The sequence below is a fragment of the Nematolebias whitei genome, chromosome 9 (genome assembly GCF_014905685.2).
Source record: "Nematolebias whitei isolate Nwh7 chromosome 9, NemWhi1, whole genome shotgun sequence".
NCBI classification, from domain to species: domain Eukaryota; kingdom Metazoa; phylum Chordata; class Actinopteri; order Cyprinodontiformes; family Rivulidae; genus Nematolebias; species Nematolebias whitei.
Window position 1 is genome coordinate 25,484,243 of NC_056506.1, and position 20,208 is coordinate 25,504,450.

Sequence of the window (20,208 nt, forward strand, 5' to 3'; positions counted from 1 at the left end):
TGTGCCGGAAATTTAATAAATGAAATACACAAATGGATAAAACACAAACAACACACTTTTGAAACGGTAAACAGCCTCTCCACAATAACCATTAAGTTGAATGAACGTCTTGTTTTATAAGGGCTATATTGCAGGTTTTTATTACATTTGTTAATTTGTGACTGAGACTAGAATGAAGTCCCTAAACAGAAAAAAAAAGGTTTAAGAAATTTCAATTTGTGTAACCAAGTTACTGCAAATAAAATAATAATAATAATAATAAAAAGCAGCTATTACGCAGTTGTAATCTTGGTTTTAGTCCATGCATTTATGATTTTGGGGGTTATTATGCCATAAAACAACTTTATACAGGACAGCAGGTTGAAGTTTGGGGGATCTGTATTGATGATGTACAGACACGTCACCTAATTACTTACTTACAGTTTATGAGACAGATGTAGAGTGCTCAATTTCCCTAAAACAGTAAAGGATGTAAAAATAAATAAACATTTAAATAATGTTTCCAGGCACCTATATCCTCCAAGTCGACTGATTTAAGACAGCACAGGCTTTCCTGGCCACTGCAAAACTGGCAGTCCACAATAACTCCTCGTGGTTTGAAAATATAATTTCCTGGTTAACAAACTAAAATTTTTTTCCGTATTCAATTTGTTAGTTAATTAAAAAATACCAAATGGATGTTAATCCTAACAGCTTTAAAATAAGTAGTTACCGGTAAATAAAATTAATGAAAATTTCAAGGCTTTTTCTAAGAATGTTAATTAGTCCAGAATGTTAAATCTTCTGCAAGTTCCTTCGTTTTGTACTTAAACATGCCTCACTGATATAATATAACAGTTTGTTTAAATCTCTTTCAAATACAATCATCAGTATTGATATTAACCTATAGCATGTGGCTATCTGATTATCTAAAAGTACAAAAGTTATCCTCAGATTTTTGAGGCAAAAACTTCAGAAAAACATTAAAATTATTCAAGCGAAATGATAAAAAAAGGGCACAACTTGATATAATAAAATGTTCTGAAACATCTAAATGAGTGTGAAAATATGAACATCTTTCTCTGCTGTGCACATAAAGAAATTCAATTATCTCTACTACAACGTCAAATAAAATCAGCTATTTTATTTCTGCACCGTTTTAAATACGCACGTATCCTCACTGAATTATTACGTAAACCGCTCATCATCAATGAGCTGGCCACAACTGAAGCACAAACATTTACTCCGTGTAAAACGATGCACATGTGCTAACTACGACACCAAACCTGGAGCGCTTGGACATTAGCACACCGTAAACAAAACTGAATAACGCTGCAGCGACAAGTTACGCTGCACGCGCGTTTCGTTAAGCTAACTCGCTAAATGGAATGAATAAAGTGCATTAAAATAATCTAAGACGCTCGTTGTTCTTCTCACCCAGTTAAAATTAAACTACCCATTCAGAACGTCGTGTAATATTTTGAAACACCACCACTAGCAAACTACCTACTGGGTTTCACGTTAGCGTAGCAATATTAGCCCAGAGCTGACGTCCACCCCCCCACCAGCCAGTTAAGTCGCCCGTGAAAATGAGAATTAATTAGGAGTTCGTGCAGTTAGCAAGTATAGCCAAGTAAAAACGTACTTATTATCCCAAAATAGCTTAAAACCACCCGCTTAAGCAATTGTCACGGACAAACAATAAAGGTAAACAGACCTGGTTTGGCTGGAATAATAAGAGTTTCAAAATGGCTACCTTAGCAGCAGCACACATTTATCAGTTTGCTAAGTGCTAGCGAGCTAACTTGCAGTATTTTATGACGATACCGCGCACCTTCTCAAGAGCAAGATAGTTCCAAGTCGGGAAATTTAGAAACTGTAGAAAATCCGCAAACGCTAATTCGATTACTCCTTTTTGTACCGATAAACTTCCTCGACAATAGGCCGTCTATGTTTGTTTGGGTTTAGGTGCGCTTACCACTGGCGCTGGCACTGAGAGATTCCAACAGCTTCAACCGTGCTGCGTTCAAGAACTGTCGTCATTATGTAACTTCGCATGGTTCAACAGTGTTCTTAATTAAACTGGCTCACTGTTGTGATTCTTAAACGCATTTAGGCTTATATACTACAATACGCATGTGGTTGGCATTGTAAAGTGGTGTTTGTGAATGTTTTAAAAGCTTGATGCTCGTAATACTTAAACTCGGAATGAGCTGCTTTGAACGAAGCTTACGTCGGTGTACGTACAGGACATACTAGCCAGACTCAGAGTCGAGAAGATAGGCATTTAATCGAGCAAGGATAAAATAACAGCGATAAATCCATAGATTTAATTATCAAACGACCTCTAGTTTAATTAACTTAGTTGCTGTTGGATTTATTTTGTCGTGCCTGAACAAGCCACTTAGAGCACAAAAAAAGTTAAAGACTAACGGGTAAATGCAACAACTATAGTTTATTTAAAGGTTCTTATGTATCACGTCGAATGCTAGCAGCTAGCAACTAGGAAGACCTTCGTATATGCCGTTTTATTATGACTAACTTGTGTATCCTTTTGGTTTGTTTTTAGATTAACAATGATACGTCTTCCATGCAGAAGAGGGATAATATCTGGGGTAAAGTAACACAGCTCGCCTACAAAGATAATGGAAGTGTCAATGTACTGTATCCACGTGTGTGACAAACTTGTGATTTTCTTGCTTGTGTTTATTCTGGTCTCAGGTTCTAACGTGGAGATGTTTCCAGAAGAAAATCATGACACCTACGTACACAACACAAACTCTGCTATTGTGTCGTCCTCAGTCCTCCTCTGTGTTTGTGCCAAACATAGCAGCCTCCTCCAACAGGCTGCTGAGGATCAGGCCTGTGAGCTGGGAGACCTCCCGTCTCTGCCATGGGGACACACAAGACGTCGCACAAAAACAAGACAACGGCAAAGAAAGATTCACCATTAAGGCACCCAAACCAGCACTGTACCTCGGTCTTTCGGGACTCATCCCCTTCCTCTCTGCCCCACTCCTGATGACAGCCACACAGTCATTCTACCCTGAAGTAGCATTTGCTCAGATGGTTTATGGAGCATGTATTGTATCCTTTCTTGGAGGTGCTCGCTGGGGATTTGCCATTCCAGCTGGAAGTCCTGCTAAACCAAACTGGATGAACTTGGGTAACAGTGTGGTTCCATCACTTCTGGCCTGGTTGGCGCTGCTCTGCAAGGACCACATTACTGAAGGAGCCCTGATAGTTATCATGGGTCTAGGTCTGTCACTATATTATGACCTGGCATTGCTGCCTGGCTATCCTGCCTGGTTCAAAGTCATGAGAACTGTCCTTACACTGGTGGCCACCTTCTCTCTGGTAGCCACACTGGTACTTAAGAAAGTCTACTCTGAGAAAAAACTAAAAACAGATAATTAACTTAATTTTGTAGATTTAACCATGCAGAGTTGATACATGTATATCTTAGTAACAATGTTTGTTTTAGTTGTTTGCGTTTCACACAGAATTTGGTATATAGGCTACAAGGAGGTCACAAAGGTGCAGAATTTCAAGTACTTATTATTGACTGTCCAATAAACCAGGGTGTGTGGAGAGTCCATTCTGGATGGAGAAAAATTACAGGGTTGATTTGTGACAAACAGGTGGCAGCAAATGTCAAAGGAAATGTGTACAAGACAGTGAGACCAGCTATGTTGTGTGGTCTGGAGACTGTGCCATTGACAAAAAGACAGGAGAACTTGAAGTAGCAGAAATGAATATGTTGAGGTTCTTGGGCATGACAAAGATGGATAAAGATTAGGAATGAGATCATCAGAGGAGGAAGATGGAAAAGGAGATGTATGGATGCAATTAGAGGACATGGAGGTAGCTGGAGTGAAGACAAGAGTGTGAGATGGAGGACGACGACTCACTAGTCATTTCTGACGAGAAGAGCTGAAAAAAATAATAGTGACAAGACCTGCCTGCATATCGTTCACGTTTCTTTATCTGAAAATCAGACGGGCTCTTCACATACTAACCTCTGAAATACTTCTTAAAGTCTATAGGAAACAGATTTATTGTGAAACAGAAACTGAACCTTTCTTTCAAGGATTTTGACATTGCTGTTTAGGTGCTGACATGCAGATGTTGAAAACTGGAAGAAGAAAAACTTTAAACTGGAACTTATCTAATGACATATTTGTCAGAAATTACTGCAGGATGAAGATGGTTTCATGGTTGTTGGTTTTGTAAGATTAAACTACAAAGACCCTAAGCTTCAAATATGGCATTTGAGTAAAATGGTTTATTTAAAAGAACAAAACATTTATTGATGAGTAAACCAGAAAATCAAACCCAAAGCAAGATACATTATCAAAACAATAAAATACATTTCAAATAAAGTGAAAAATACTACTTTAAACACAAACTTTGTCATAGTATTTTCTAAAAAGTGTTTTTTAGTTTAACAGTGTAAATGTTGAATAACTCGGACCATTTTATGACATTTTAACTTGGGAGTTTTAACAAAGTATGGAGGTAAAGAACACAAACTGACTTTATTTGTGAAATGTAAAGTTAATTTTGTGATGTTTATTTAGAAGTAAAAATAAGCAATTAAAAGTTCTTACCACTGTGCTGAAACATTTTTTATTGCTAAAAATACATTTGGGACATCTCTCATTGTGCCCAACATTTGACTTGATACTAGATTAAAACTGTATAATTGACAAGTTCAGCATCAATTTAAAATGTAATGAAAATATTTATTTCAGGAGCCACTGATAAATGAAACAGTTTCAATAGAAACTTCAATACAGAGGCAGCTGTTGTAACAACATGGGATTAAAAGCCTCCAGTGAAGACTGTACTGCTGTGCTGATACTGACATATTAATCAAGTTTACAGGAACGTCTTAAGACACTAAACAGCCAGAGTTTCATTTGGTTTCACTGTCAGTCTGATAAATTTACCAAACTAAGATCTCACCGAGGGGAAAAACGTTTTTTAAATTGTTCCTCCTGCATCAACATTCACAACTCACTGTGAAAACTGTTCCTGCTCACAGGAGACCTTAGCACTTATACAGGTGCTGGTCATAAAATTAGAATTATGAAAAAGTTGATTTATTTCAATAATTCCATTCAAAAAGTGAAACTTGTATATTTTAATTCATTACACACAGGTTGATATAGTTCAAAAGTTTTTCTTTTAATGTTGATGATTACAACTAAGGAAAACTCCCAAATTCAGTATCTCAGAAAATTTGAATATTGTGAAAAGGTTCAATATTGAAGACACCTGGTGCCACACTCTAATCAGCTAATTAACTCAAAACACTTAGGCCTTTAAATGGTCTCAGTCTAGTTCTGTAGGCTACACAATCCTGGCTGTTGACTTGACGGTTGTCCAAAAGATGACCATTGACACCTTGCACAAGGAGGGCAAGACACAATAGGTCATTGTTAAAGAGGCTGCCTGTTCACAGAGCTCTGTGTCCAAGCACAGGGAAGGAAATGATATGGTAGATAAAAAAAGTGTACAAGCAATAGGGATAACCAAAATGTGGGGGAGATTCACAAAGAGTGGACTGCAGCTGGAGTCAGTGCTTCAAGAACCACCAAGCACAGACATATGCAAGACATGGGGTTCAGCTGTCACATTCCTTGTGTCAAGCCACTCTTGAACAAGTGACGGAGACAGAAGCATCTCGCCTGGGACTGCTGCTGAGTGGTCCAAAGTTATGTTCTCTGATGAAAATAAATTTTGCATTTCCTTTGGAAATCAAGGTCCCAGAGTCTGGAGGAAGAGAGGAGAGGCACAGAATCCACGTTGCTTGAGATCCAATGTCAACTTTCCACAGTGATGGTTTGGGGTGCCATGTCACCTTCTGGTGTTGGTCCACTGTGTTTTCTGAAGTCCAAGGATGCAGATTTAATTTTCCAACAGGTCTTGGCACCTGCACACAGTGCCAAAGCTACCAGTACCTGGTTTAAGGACCATGGTATCCCTGTTCTTAATTGGCTAGAAAACTTGCATAACCTTAACCCCATGGAAAATCTATGGAGTACTGTGAAGAGGAAGATGTGATACACCAGACCCAACAATTCAGAAGAGCTGAAGACCACTATCAGAGCAACCTGGGCTCTCATAACACCTGAGCAGTGCCACAGACTCAATGACTGCATGCCACGCTGCATTGCTGCAGTAATCCAGACAAAAGGAGCCCAAACTAAGTATTGAATGCTGAACATGCTCATACTTTTCAATTGGCCAACATTTCTAAAAATCCTTTAAAAAATATATATATATATATCTTAATATTCTAATTTTCTGAGATACTGAATTTGGGGTTTTCATTAGTTGTCAGTTATAATCATAAACATTAAAATAAACATTTGAAATATATCAGTCTGTGTGTAATGAATGAATATAATACACATTTCACTTTTCGAATCAAATTACTGAAATAAATCAACTTTTTCATATTCTAATTTTATGACCAGCACCTGTAAATAAGTGTCATGTTTTCAAGTTTTAAGTCAAATATTTTACTAACGGACAATAAAAGAACACACAAGTCTTGTAACAAGAGCTTTTTGGCACAATCCAGGATGCTTCCAGCGTTAAGAAGACAATCGCTCCCGACAGTTCATACTAGGAGAAACGACCTATGAATAAATAATGCTGATCATAAAGTGGCCGTCGGTTTGAGACAGAAACATGCTCTGCGTGTTTCGTAAGGTGCAGCTTTTCAACAGTTTGAGATGCTTCAGTTGCTGACGTTGAAACAGTCGGGAGGTGAGGGGTGTCAAAGAACTGCAAGTCCACCATCGCAGCGGCTGGTGATCATGTTGCCCACCTCGGTCCATTTGTCCAGGTGGGGGTCGTAGATCTCCACAGAATCTATTGTCACGGGTGCTGAGAAGTCCCTGCTGGCGGCCCTTCCACCCACAGCATACAGCAGCCCGTTAACTGCTGACACTGACACACCTGCGCGTGCTGTGGACATGGGGGCCACCTCCACCCACTTCTCCTGTGGAAAGAGCAACGGATGTGAGAAAATCTTTCAAACCAGGAAGAGGTCGATGAAGACTGAACAAAGGTCTTTAAAGTGACTTAACCTCCTCAGGACAGTACTTTTCTACTGTCTCCAAAGCACCCAGCTCCTCGTTCCAGCCTCCCACTGCATAAATACAATTATTTAAGCAGGCCACGCTCACATATGCCCGCCGTGAAGCCATGATAGGCAGGGTGCTCCATCGGCGGGAGATGGGGTCATAAACTTCTGCCGAGCGCAGCTCCACCCCTTCATCACTGATCCCTCCAATCACGTAAATCAATCCTGGAAATAAAACAACTGTGTGAGTTTTCAGGTGTATAAGGAGAAGAAAAAAAAAGAAAATGAGAGATCTGACTTGTTTGCTTCGGTGACACTCGACCTGAAATACAAAATACATTTTTGTTGTATCTTAATTTACACAACATAAACTACCTATTTGAAGATGCAAATTATCCTTATTGTGAAACAAATAAGGCTAAAATACATAAGTCAGAGTATTCACGTCCTCAAAATCAGAATTTCAGAGCCAACGTCAGAGGCAGTTCCCGCGTCAGTTCTCTTTAGTTTTGTCTCCATGATCTCGGTCCATCTAACCTCTGGAGTTTTAGTCTAATTTTCATCACCAAACTGCTCCTTCATGACCAGTCTGAGCCACACTGCTCCTCCTGAATCCAGGGTTCACATTTAGTCGGATCCCTTCCAACATCCTGGAGTAAACTTTCCTGCGGAGGGCGAGAAGTGTGATCCCACGGTAGTTGGAACATTCTCTCTGGTCCTCATTTAAAAAAAAGGGAACCACCACCACAGTCTGCCACTCCACAAGTGTTGTCCCAGTTCTCCATGCAACATTGAAGAGATGTACTGACCATGACGGCCCCACAACATCCAGAGCCTTCAGTATCTCAATGCACTCCTGTCCACCCCTGGTGCCCTGTCACCAAGGAGCTTTTTGACTACCTCTGTGACCTTTGTCATGGTAATGGATTTGTCTTCCTGTGTCCTCAGACTCTGCCTCCTCAAAGGTGAACATGGTGGGTGGATTAAGGAGATCATTGAGGTGCTCATTTCATTGCTCAATCTCCTCAGTCTGGGTCAGCAGTTCCCCACCTAAACCAAGCACAGCCTGGAACAGGGCCTACTTTCCTTTTCAAAGATTCAAGGTTCTTTGTCATTCCACCACATGTGGTGGAATGAAACTGTGTACACAGGGTCTCAGTTACAGCCAACAAAAGTATTAAACTGTAAAAGAAGAACAGTAATAAGATCTAAGATATGAACTAAGAAAAACGTTAACTAAAAATATGCTAAGCACTGTATATACCCTTATTGGACAGTTTTTATTATAAAGCTCCATGAACACTTCTAGAAAATTTTCATAAGCTGATTGCTCTTCCCTTCTCTTCACTTGAGTGTCCAAGACAAAGGGCCACAGGTCTTATGACATAATTACAAAATTGATCCAAGTTTCTTCTCTGTGTGGGTTGAACGCCACCAGCGCTGTCCATTTCTCAGATCCCATTTGTGGTGTTCTCAAGGCACAGTTGCTGAAAGAATGACGTCTGGTTTGGGAACCTCAAGGTCTCACTCCTGCTTTATGCAAATGATGTGGTTTAGCTGGCTTCTCTGGGCCAAGACCTTCAGCATAACCTCAGGCGCTTCTCAGCAGAGTGTGAAGCAGCTGGAATGAGAGTCAGTTCCTCCAAGACTGAGGCCATGGTTCGCAACCTGGAAATGAGTAAAATGCACTCCCTGGGTCAGGAGCAGTCTTTGCCTCAGGTGAGGAAGTTTAAGCACCTGAGTGTCTTTTTCACGAGTGACAGTGGGTCATGGTGAAAATAGACTCGAGTCAAAAGTCAAATCTCACCATTTACTGGTCTGTCCACATTCCAGCTCTCACCTCTGGTCATGAGGTTTGGATTATGACAAAGAACGAGATCCTGGATACAAGCGTCCAAAACGGGCTTCCTTCATAGAGTGGCCAGGCTCAGCTTTAGAGATAAGGTGAAGAGCTCTGTCATCTGGAGGGAGCTCGGAGTAGAGCCGCTGCTTACTCGCATCAAAAAGCGTCAGTTGAGGTGGTTCAGGCATGTCCCACTGTTTTGAGGCACCAAGGAAAACTCAGAACTCGCAGGAGGGATTGGGCGCCTTCTCTGGACTGGGAACCTTCAGGGTCCACAAGGGGAAACTGGAAAGTGTCACTGGGGAGAGGGATGTCTGGTTTCTCTACTGGACCTCTTGCCTCCGTGACCCAATATGGATAAGCAGTTAAAGATTGAGAGGGAAATGAAACTACTACAAACCGGATTCCAAAAAAGTTGGGACACTAAACAAATTGTGAATAAAAACTGAATGCAATGATGTGGAGGTGCCAACATCTAATATTTTATTCAGAATAGAACACAAATCACAGATCAAAAGTTTAAACTGAGAGAATGTATCATTTTAAGGGAAAAATCTGTTGTTTCCAAATTTCATGGCGTCAACAAATCCCAAAAAAGTTGGGACAAGTCCATTTTTACCACTGTGTGGCATCCCCCCTTCTTCTTACAACACTCAACAGACGTCTGGGGACAGAGGAGACCAGTTTCTCAAGTTTAGAAATAGGAATGCTCTCCCATTCATGTCTAATACAGGCCTCTAACTGTTCAATCGTCTTGGGCCTTCATTGTCGCACCTTCCTCTTTATGATGCGCCAAATGTTCTCTATAGGTGAAAGATCTGGACTGCAGGCTGGCCATTTCAGTACCCGGATCCTTCTCCTACGTAGCCATGATGTTGTGATTGCTGCAGAATGTGGTCTGGCATTATCGTGTTGAAAAATGCAGGGTCTTCCCTGAAAGAGATGACGTCTAGATGGGAGCATATGTTGTTCTAGAACCTGAACATAGTTCTCTGCATTAATGGTGCCTTTCCAGACATGCAAGCTGCCCATGCCACAAGTGCTCATGCAACCCCATACCATCAGTGATGCAGGCTTCCTAACGGAGCGTTGATAACAACTTGGGCTATCCTTGTCCTCTCTGGTCCAGATGACATGGCGTCCCAGTGTTCCATGAAGAACTTCAAATCGTGACTCATCTGACCACAGAACAGTCTTCCATTTTGCCACACTCCATTTTAAATGACCTCTGGCCCAGTGCAAACGTCTGAGCTTGTGGAGCTTGCTTAGAAATGGCTTCCTCTTTGCACTGTAGAGTTTCAGCTGGCAACGGCGGATGGCACGGTGGATTGTGTTCACTGACAATGCTTTCTGGAAGTATTCCTGAGCCCATTCTGTTATTTCCTTGACAGTGGCATTCCTATTTGAGGTGCAGTGACGTTTAAGGGCCCGGAGATCACGAGCATCCAGTAGAGTTTATGGCCTTGACCCTTACGCACAGCGATTGTTCCAGATTCTCTGAATCTTTTGATGATGTTATGCACGGTTGATGATGATAACTTAAAAGTCTTTGCTATTTTACGCTGGGTAACACCATTCTGGTATTGCTGCACTATCTTCCTGCGCAACAATGGTGGAATTGGTGATCCTCTTACCATCTTGGCTTCTGAGAGACACTGACACTCTGAGAAGTCATGTTATCAATTGACCTAATTAGTGTTAATTGGTCTTCCAGCTGTTCGTTATATGCTCAATTTCCTTTTTCCAGCCAATTATTACTACTTGTCCCAACTTTTTTGGGATTTGTTGACTGTGAAATTTTGAATCAACATATTTTTCCTTTAAAATGTTACATTTACTCAGATTAAACTTTTGATCTGTCATCTATGTTATATTACGAATAAAATATTGACATTTGCCATCTCCACATCATTGCATTCAGTTTTTATTCACAATTTGTTTAGTGTCCCAACTTTTTTGGAATCCGGTTTGTAGATGAAATGTTGCTTTTTTGTGCACACACACACTATATTGTTACCCCCACATTACAGATGCTTCTGATGCCTTGAGTGAGGGATGGATGGATGTAATGATGGATGGATGGATGTAATGATGAATGGATGGAATGAATGGATGGATGGATAGAATGGATGGATGTAATGACGAATGGATGGATGTAATGATGGATGTAATGATGAATGGATGGAATGAATGAATGGATGGATGGATGGATGGATGGATGGATGAAATGATGGATGTAATGATGGATGGATGTAATGATGGATGGATGTTTCCCCATTTAATTCCATTATCTTGATGTGTTCTGTATAGGTCCATTACTGATAATCAAATTGAAAAATCAATTTAATTCCAGGTTGTAAGGCAACAGAACAGAAAAAAACACTAAGGGGGTGAACACTTTTCAAACCCAGTGTATTCTGTGTCTTATCTACTGCACAGTAATGTGTCAGCTGATTATTGTGTAATTTAATAAAGAGAGAAACTCACCTTGTAGCTCACAACAGCCAAAGTAATAGCGTGGAACAGCCATGGAGCCAATCACCTCCCACTTGTTCTCTTCTGGATCGTATCGCTCCATCGTCTTCCCGATCTCTGATCCAATCGAACCGCCTACAGTCACATGACAGTTATTAACGGCAAACCTCAAGCTGTTTGTTCTCTTTTTATTAAGTAATAACCCTGATGTTTCATGTGTTCTCCTCCCTAAAATGACGGCACTACAAAGCGGTGGCCAATCAGCGAGAAGGTTCCAGGATTGCCTCCTTGCTTGGGGTCTTTCAGTGTGGAGTTTACATGTTCTCCCTGTGCACGTGTAGAGCTTTTCCAGGGACTTCATTTTCCTCCCCCAGACCAACATCATGCATAACTGGTAACTTCAAACTGTCTGAGTGTGGGTTAGTGTGAATGGTTGTTTGTCACTCTGTCTTCCTGTGATGGACTGAGACCTATAAAGAGAGGACCCTGCCTCTCACAGTGACTGCTGGAGATAAGCACCAGCCTCCTGTGACCCAGGAAGGAGGTAAAAAGGGAGGAACGGATATAAAATGTACACCTCTCCCTCCAGTTTACTCCTCTATACGTTACTCAAAAGCAGTACAGCTGTGGATGTTACCCATTGCGTATAGAGCGCCGTGGCAGGGACACACTCCAACCCCACAGCGAGGAAAATTCAGAGACGCCACAGAAGCCCACTGCTTTGTGACGGGGTCGTACCTCTCTGTGCAGTCAAAGATCATCGAGTCCTTTTCTCCTGTAGAAACAGAAAGCTCATTTAGAAGTTGATGTTGGAACTGAAAGCAGAGCACATTCAGTGCATCTTTCACCTCCCACCACGTAGATCATTCCCTCCAGAACTGCGACTCCTGGCCCGCTGCGGGCCTGGTGAAGAGACGACACGGTGGTCCAGTACTGGTTGAAGGTGTCAAAGCGCTCCACGCAGCTTAACGCCCTGCTGTCGCTCCATCGGCCGCCCTGCAGCCGGGTGTAGCCCCCTGACGCAAAGAAACAAGACCAGTCACTTCCTAGATTTGGACGGACGCTCCTGCAGCAACTCTGTGTTAATTTTAATTATTTCTCACATTTAAATTCAGTAAAATATACAGAACCTATAGCATAGAGGAACTTTCTGGCTTTTCTTCTGGGTCTCATCTTGGCGGGTTGGAGCTGAGCGTTCGTCTTGTTTTCTTTGGATGATTTTGTGACCTCAGTGTACTCCTTCAGCAGAGTCTGCAGCGCCACCCGCAGGCTGAAGTCAGTAATACCTGAGCAGACAAAGTAAAAGTTGGTTTTGCAAAGGTTTAGTTAAAAATGTTATAAGCAACAATTGTGCTAAAGCTTAAAACATTACAGAAAAACAAATTATTAAAATAACATTTCATGCACTTTAACCAATAAATACAAAATACCTTTTAAAAAATGCAAACAAATCAATAATCAATAGAGCAAATAGAGCAATTCATAATACAGAAACTTTTGTAAATCAGTTTATGTAGACTTACCACCTTAAGTATACAGACTTTTACAAATTTAAATCTTCAGATTTTTGTTTTTGTATCATTTTTAACATCCAAATATAAACATTAAGTGTAAATTTATAAATCATATTTATTGATAATCAACATTTTGTGTAAATTGTAAAAATGTTTGCATGATGAGATTTATTATATCATGATTTAGCAATAAAAGTATACATTTGGGAACATTTTTGTTTTTTTGTAGTTTAAATTTATGGTCCCGTTCAATGTGATGTTTTATAAAACTGTTATTTTAATTAAATATAAAAGCAGCACCTGCTTTAGACCAGAGACTTTACTGGACGTAATAGAGGATCACTGGTCTGCACCTAGAAAGCATATTTTTACACTTGGATAATTAGTGCCTGCCTTTCCTGGTGGAGGGTGATACTGTAGATGTCTGTGCGCTTTATCAGTCTGTTATTTTAGTGTGGTAGTGGTTGAAAATCAAAACCTTGATGAAAAAACAACAAACGCATCAGGAAACCTCTCCTGAAAAAAGGGAAACTGAGGCACATCCATGGAGCCAGGTCTGAGGTGGGGGGAGCTCTCCTGCTGGTCACGCCTTGGCTCCTGGGGTTTGGCCAGGCCCGAAAAAATAACAGGAAGTCCCTTCCATGTGGACACACCACCTGCAGGGAGGTCCGTCAAGGTCAGGTGTCGTGCATGTGAGGTAGCAGGCGAGGGAGGGTCCCTGGCCATGCTGATTCCTGGTGGCACAGATGAGCTCTAGAGACGTAGACGTCACCTCACTGGTGGGTAAGGAGCTTGTGTGTGAGGTTCAGCAGTACCAACTAGTTATAGTTGGGCTCACCTCTACGCACAGCTTGAGCTCTGGAACCCAACTCCTGGAAAGAGGCTACACTCTCTCCTACTCTGGAGTGGCCCAGGGAGAGAGGCATCAGGCGGGTGTGGAGATATTCACAAGCCCCCGGCTGGATGCCTCAGTGTGGAGTTTTCCCTGATGAACGAGAGGGTTGCCTCTCTGTGGCTTCAGGCTGCAGGAGAGAAGGTTCTGACTGTTGTTCTTATGCACAAAACATCATTTCAGATTATCGAGGCTTTCTGGAGTCTCTGGCTGGTGTCCTGGAAGGGGATCCATCTGGGGATTCCCTCGTTTTACTGGGTTACCTCAGTGCCCATGTGTAAAATGACAGTCATCTGGAAAAGGGTGATTGGGAGGAACAGGCTCCCTGATCTGAACCTGAATGGTGTTCACTTATTGGACTTCTGTGCTAGGCATGGGTTGTCCATAAACACCATGTTTGAGCATAGGGAGGTTCATAAGTGCACTTGGTGCCAGCCCACTTTGGGCCAAAGGTCGATGATCAATTTTGTCATTGACTCGTATGTGTCCCTGTGATGGACTTGCGACCTGTCCAGGGTGTACCCCGCCCCTCGCACAGTGATGGCTGGACATGGGCACCAGCGACCCCCGTGACCCAAAATGGAATAAGCGGGTAAAGATAATGGATGGATGGAATCCCATTGAGCCTCTGGGACTCATTTATAAGAGAGACCTGATTTCTTAACACAGAATGATGACAAGTGAATAACAACGACAACAATAGACAATCAAAAGAGACATATAAATTTATTTATTTATTTATTTTTGATAATGAGGGTGAATTGGGAAAGTCTGGTGGAGCCCTTGGTCCGTGCGGCTTTCAACTCACACCTGCAGGAGAGTTTTCCACATGTCCCAGGGGGAGGTTGGGGACATGGAATCTGAATGCGACGTGTTCAGATGCCGCTTCCAGGAGCTGTGGCCTGAAGGTCACTGGTGCCTGTGTTGTGGCAACCAAAGGACCTGCTGGTGGACACCAGCATTAATGGAAGCTGTCAAGATGAAGGAGGAGGCCTTCAGGACTTGGTTGTTCTGGAGAACTACTGAAACAGCTGACAGGTGGCCAGAAGGACTGAGGGCTGGCAATGGAGGAGGAGGCGTGCCAAAGAGACCATCTTAGCACCAACAAAACTGGTTTGGAGTAAGCTGTTGGGGGAAGAATCAGTATTGTTGTGTGTTTTCTTGACTGATGAAGCCTTCTGGATCAAAGGTGAAATGTTTCAGCCCAAAATAAGAAACTGTCCAGATGACCTGACTGAAAAATGTTGGATTATATACCTGGATTATTGAGCATGGACTTTGTTGTAATCATGACTGTAGTAGTCCCTACCATCTTGTGCATATTGTCTTTTTACAGTGTCTGTCTGTCTGTCTGACTGTCTGACTGACTGACTATCTAGTTGATTAGTGGAAGGAACACTGAGGATTCCCTTAATCCACCCACCCACCCACCCACCATGTCCACCTTTGAAGAGGCAGAGTCTGAGGACTTGGGATGATGAGTCCAGTACCATGGCAGGGTCAACGAGGTAGTCAAAAAGCACCTCAGGCGCAGGGTGTCGGGTGGATGGGATTTGTTCTGAGATGCTGAAGGCTCTGGATGTTGTGGAGCTGTCATGGTTGATACATCTCTTCAATGTTGCATGGAGGACTGGGAGAACGCCTGTGGAATGACAGAACTTGGTGGTGGTTCCCATTTTTAAAAAGGGGGTCCAGAGAGTGTGTTCCATCATGGAATCACACTTCTTGCCCTCCCTGGGAAAGTTTACTCCAGGGTGTTGGAAGGGAAGCTCCAACCGATTGTTGAACCCAGATTCAGGAGGAGCAGTGCAGCTTCCGTCCTGGTCGTGGACCAGTGGACCAGATCTTCACCCTTGCAGAGTTGCAAAAGGGGTCATGGGAGTTTGCTTCTCCAGTCTACATGCGTTTTGTGGATCTGGAGAAGGCTTACAATTGTGTTCCTCGAGGAATTCAGTGGGAGGTGCTGCAGGATTATGGGGTGCATGGGTTTCTTTGACGAGCCACAGAGTCCCTGTAAAACCACAGCAGGAGCTGTGACTGCATTCTTGGCACAAAGTCGAGCTCGTTCTCAGGGCGGGTTGGACTCGGCCATGGTGGTCACTTGTCTCAATTAATTTTTAATGTCACAGCTTTATATGTAAAAAACTGGAGTGAAAAACATCTGAAAAGTCTTTTGGATTAAAGACGAAACATTTCATCAAATAATCTGTCCAGAGGACCTGACTCTACCTTGTTAAGATTTATCTACGTGGATTATTGAGCATCAGGGCAGTCTGACAAAGAGATTTTCCAGACTCAAGCAAATGTAGTGAACTCGGCCTCTGACCAAAACCTGCCTCTGAGGACCTTCATGGGACAGGAACTGTTATTTCATTGATTTGAATCCAGAAATACACATTAGCTCATCCAGAGACTTTCTAATTGTATCCTGAAGTAATCAATTGAAAGAACACTCTTCTTTTATATTATCATTACTATTTTCAATATCTTGATAAATCAAAAGTGTGTTTAGTTCATACAATTTCTAAATGTTGAACCACTCATTTTAAATCAACTGTGAAACAGTATTAATGATTATTTTTTTAATCCTCATTTAAATTAGAAATCAAGTTAAATGTCTATTTACAAAGTAATTATGCATTTTGATCTTGTGTCTGAATGAGAAGTAGTGATGTCAGTCAAAAGTCAGAGAGAGTCAGAAAGAAGTTGTTAGAACGAAGTGGATTGTTTTTAAACCTAGCAGACAGTAAATAAGAAACACTGGCACCTGCTTCCTCTCACTTCTTCAAAACATTTCCCTGTCTGTACTACAAGTTCCTAAAACATTCTTGCACTCCTTTTGACTTGTAATAACCCTCTGACATCACTAGAACCACCTCCTGTTGGTTGTTTCAACCAATCAGGAAGTCCTGAAGTGACCGGAAGTGAGAACTCTTTAAAAGTCCACACTTCCTGGAGTCTTCAGTCTTCAAGTCTTCTTGAGTCTCTCAGGCTTCAGGTCTTTTCAGTCTTCAGTTCTGTCTTCCAGTTTCCCCGAGTCTTTCTTGGGACTATGGAGTCTTCTACTTCTGAGTGGATTTTCTGACTGAGTCTTACTGAGAGTTCCTAAGGAACTTTCAGATTTAATCAATAGCTGATGGATTTGACCGTGAGAAGAGGGTCCGTCCATCCCAGTGGAGACACAGCGCCCCGCTGTGAACTCACCCGGGCGTAACGCCCTACAACTTCGAAGGAAGCTTGTTCTGTTTAACGGAGTAAACCACACGATTTCTGACGATGGCCAGCCGCTCTTACCGGAGACGCTGAAAGGTAGCGTGCATAGGGACATCTAGACCGGAGCTGAACCATCATCTGCAAAGGTAAAGAGACGTCACGAGTTGTCGCGCACTAAGTGGACCGGGGTTTGAGCTGGTGTTGAAAGAAGTGTGCTAATTCTGGTAAACAAAACATACATCTTTCCTTCATCCATCTTCCATTTAAACTCCTTCAATCCTTCCTTTAAAACTCTTCTATTTTGCCAGTAATCTAAATGCCTTCAGAAATGCCTTGTTGTCTTATTAAGTAAAACGTGCCAAGTTTTATTAATCAGAACCAGATCAGCTAATCATGTGTACAAGTTTTGATGTTAAATTTTGATTCTGTTAAATAAATGACCACATTTATTCTGATGGGTCAAAGGAAATTAACGTCTCACGTCACTGATTTAAACACAATCCACACAGTACCTCGTCACATGGCCTTAATTTAACTCGAAAAAGAGAGAACCCGTTATATTTAAATAATTAGTAGTGAAAGGGTCAGAAAGCTGGCCCTGACACCACTACACAAACATGAAAAGTACTAAGAACTAAATCCTTTTTCAAACTTTTCATTACTGTAAATAGGACTTCACAAAAAAAAAAAAAGAAGAATTTATTAGAACTCATGTCTTTCCTGTCATGCCAGAGGTTTTTAAACTAAAACTATTTTATCTTGAAAAGGAATGAATATAGCTGTTTTGGTCAAATTCTGTAAATGATGTAAATCTCATGTAATATTCTGAGATCTATCAAGGTGTGTTAGTGCTAAAAAATGTGTTGAAGATGACTCTCAGCTACTATCATAAAGTTTTACCTCCATTTCTGTAAAACTGCCTGTTAAGAGTCATGTTTTGTGTTTGCTATGCTGTGGCGGTCATCTTGAATTAACTCTATGTCAATAAGTTGTAGATCTACATCCAGTCACTTCTTTCCCAAGACTTCACAAAAATCTGTTCATGAGATATTTTGCTAACGAGTGTGTTGATGCTAAAAGTTAATCATGAAGTTTTCAGCAGAGATGTTGGGCGATGAGTAGGAAGAAAAAAACAAAATAGTCAGAAAAATGTTCTGTTTTGTCTCTTTGAAGTAGCACACAAATATTGTTTTGTTGCGTTTTCTGTGTTGTTTTGTTCTGAAATGTTTCCCTTACAGCGAAAAACATATTGGTTTTATCTGTTTTGCCTCATGGACACGACTTTATAGTTTTGAACTTGAAAACCAAATAATATAAAATGACAGAAAAAGTAAATGAGGTCCTTTTAAACAGTTTTTCCTCACCTTCTATGTATTTGAACAGTCTCTGTGGGGACAGCAGGGGGAAGCGGACTGCTTCCAGCACCTCAACAACGTGCTTTTTCCTTTTTGTCACATCTTGAAGGATCCAGTCCATGGCTGCAGTGAAAACCTGGTACTCGTCCTCAATCCTCAGCTCCTCACTCCTCAGAACCTTCACCAACTGGTCCTTTGACAGGCTCTTGAACTCATCAGTGACGCATACCTAGACAAAACAGTAAAACAAACAATCAGAAACATTACAGCATGTAAAGCAATATAGATTTTTTGCTTATAAGAAAAAAAAAAAACAAGATATTTGAGGTGTTCACACTTGATCAGTGCATTTAATTAGATGACTGCTACTGCAGCTTTCTTCAAGCTAGTTGACTTTTGTTGAATAAATGTACCTCCAGGAAGTGAACGTGGATGTAGTTCTCGGCATATTCCAGCATGTTCAGGCAAGCGATCTGCTCCAGAAACTGAAAGACGCCCACACAGTTGAAAGGGTCCATGTGACCCTTGAGAAACTCCCCACATATGGACACCACCTCGCTCAGCTGCAGCATATCTGCTGCCACAATCAGCTCCTGAACATTCTCCACATTTACGCTGATGGACCCTGAAGGGAGGGGAGTTAAGACATATTAAGAAAATTGCACAAAAAACTACGAGTTAGGATGAAAGTACGATGTGAGGATGCAGACCTGTGTATATAAAGTCCAACAAAATCTCAAAGACGTCAGTGTCCACTCCGATGAGCTGTACCTCATCCTTACTGGCCTCCCTCAACCCACCTGAGAACAAGGCAGCAAAGTACGGGCTGCTGGCAGCGAGCACCAGCCTGTGGGCCTTGAAAACACGCGAGCCGACTTTAAGCCCCACGTCGCAGAAGTTTGAGCGAAGACGCATCTTGTTCATCTGGGCCAGGATGAGACTGGCGTAGCGGTCTGAACACAGCAGGGCCTGCTCACATCCCCTGAATGCTGGCTGGGCAGCTGCAGCATCCCCTCCACCACAAACAGATGTGGACATAGAGGACATGGCAGCTGGAGTGTAATCATGAACACCAGAGTCTTTCCTCTCTGAGTGACAGAGCAGAAACACACAAAATTAAAGTCCTGCAACTTCTTGAACGAACACACTTAGTTTGGGTAAACCGAAAAGATTAAATTACGTAAGATATGATGAGTTAGTGCTCACAGTATATGCTTTTAATAACTCTCAGCTACTAAACATTCATCAGCTGGAAAAGTTTCATTGAAATCCATGTTGTGGTTTGTAAGATATTTTGCTGACATATGGACAGTAATTCCAGTAGATAATTGCAAACTTTTAAATGAACCTCTCAAGTGACCAGTTAGCTCAGAATGTTAGGTACGACTCTCAGCTACCACCACACCATATTTTAGCTCAAATATCTGTAAAACTGTTTTAATTACAGCCATTTGGATGTTTTTTTAAGTTGCTTAGCTCTGGTGGCCATTTTGAATGGGGTCTGCAGTTATCAATTCTTTTTGAGTTTCATTAAATTACGTCCACTGGTACATAAGATATTTTGCTAACGCATTATTCTGCTAACACACACACACAATTCAGATAGTCCCGTAACTTCCGCTTGTAGCAGATACAGGCTATAAAATAAATGAAAGCTGTCCTCCAACGTTAAACTAAAACAGGCACAAAAGTACGTCACTGCCTTTGTTACAGTGTTACACATATTAATTATTAAAACACACCTGTTCCTTGTTACATGTTAATTATTGACACACCTGTCCCATCTGCATGCTAACTGGTGGATTCACATGACATTACATGACCAGTCTAAAGGCCAG

At 41.6% G+C, this 20,208-nt stretch overlaps 2 protein-coding genes across 2 annotated transcripts; one reads left to right on the top strand and one right to left on the bottom strand.

The window, feature by feature from the left end:
* The first annotated feature begins 2,238 nt into the window (after positions 1-2,238).
* On the top strand, positions 2,239-4,484 carry tmem69 (transmembrane protein 69). Its single transcript, XM_037682143.1, has 3 exons — positions 2,239-2,414; positions 2,549-2,594; positions 2,701-4,484. Exons 2-3 carry the CDS (start codon positions 2,556-2,558, stop codon positions 3,394-3,396), a joined length of 735 nt encoding a protein of 244 aa, XP_037538071.1. The 5' UTR covers positions 2,239-2,414; positions 2,549-2,555; the 3' UTR covers positions 3,397-4,484.
* Positions 4,485-6,664: 2,180 nt separating this feature from the next.
* LOC119415013 (intracisternal A particle-promoted polypeptide) lies at positions 6,665-19,417 on the bottom strand. The gene is made up of 9 exons (XM_037682135.1): positions 19,081-19,417; positions 18,784-18,995; positions 18,380-18,599; positions 12,527-12,682; positions 12,245-12,412; positions 12,034-12,171; positions 11,409-11,531; positions 7,083-7,303; positions 6,665-6,994 (listed from the first exon to the last, which is right to left on the bottom strand). Exons 1-9 carry the CDS (start codon positions 19,415-19,417, stop codon positions 6,770-6,772), a joined length of 1,800 nt encoding a protein of 599 aa, XP_037538063.1. The 3' UTR covers positions 6,665-6,769.
* Between the last annotated feature and the right edge of the window lie 791 nt (positions 19,418-20,208).

Bases quoted from the DNA above. Each gene is read 5' to 3' on its own strand.
- tmem69 (XM_037682143.1), top strand. From the start codon at position 2,556: ATGATACGTCTTCCATGCAGAAGAGGGATAATATCTGGG. The intron at 2,595-2,700 runs GTAAAGTAACAC...TTCTGGTCTCAG, and splicing joins GAAGAGGGATAATATCTGGG to GTTCTAACGTGGAGATGTTT.
- LOC119415013 (XM_037682135.1), bottom strand. From the start codon at position 19,417: ATGTCCTCTATGTCCACATCTGTTTGTGGTGGAGGGGATGCTGCAGCT. The intron at 18,600-18,783 runs GTACATTTATTC...TGTTTTGTCTAG, and splicing joins TCCACGTTCACTTCCTGGAG to GTATGCGTCACTGATGAGTT. The intron at 12,683-18,379 runs GTGAGGAAAAAC...TTGTCTGCTCAG, and splicing joins ACTGTTCAAATACATAGAAG to GTATTACTGACTTCAGCCTG.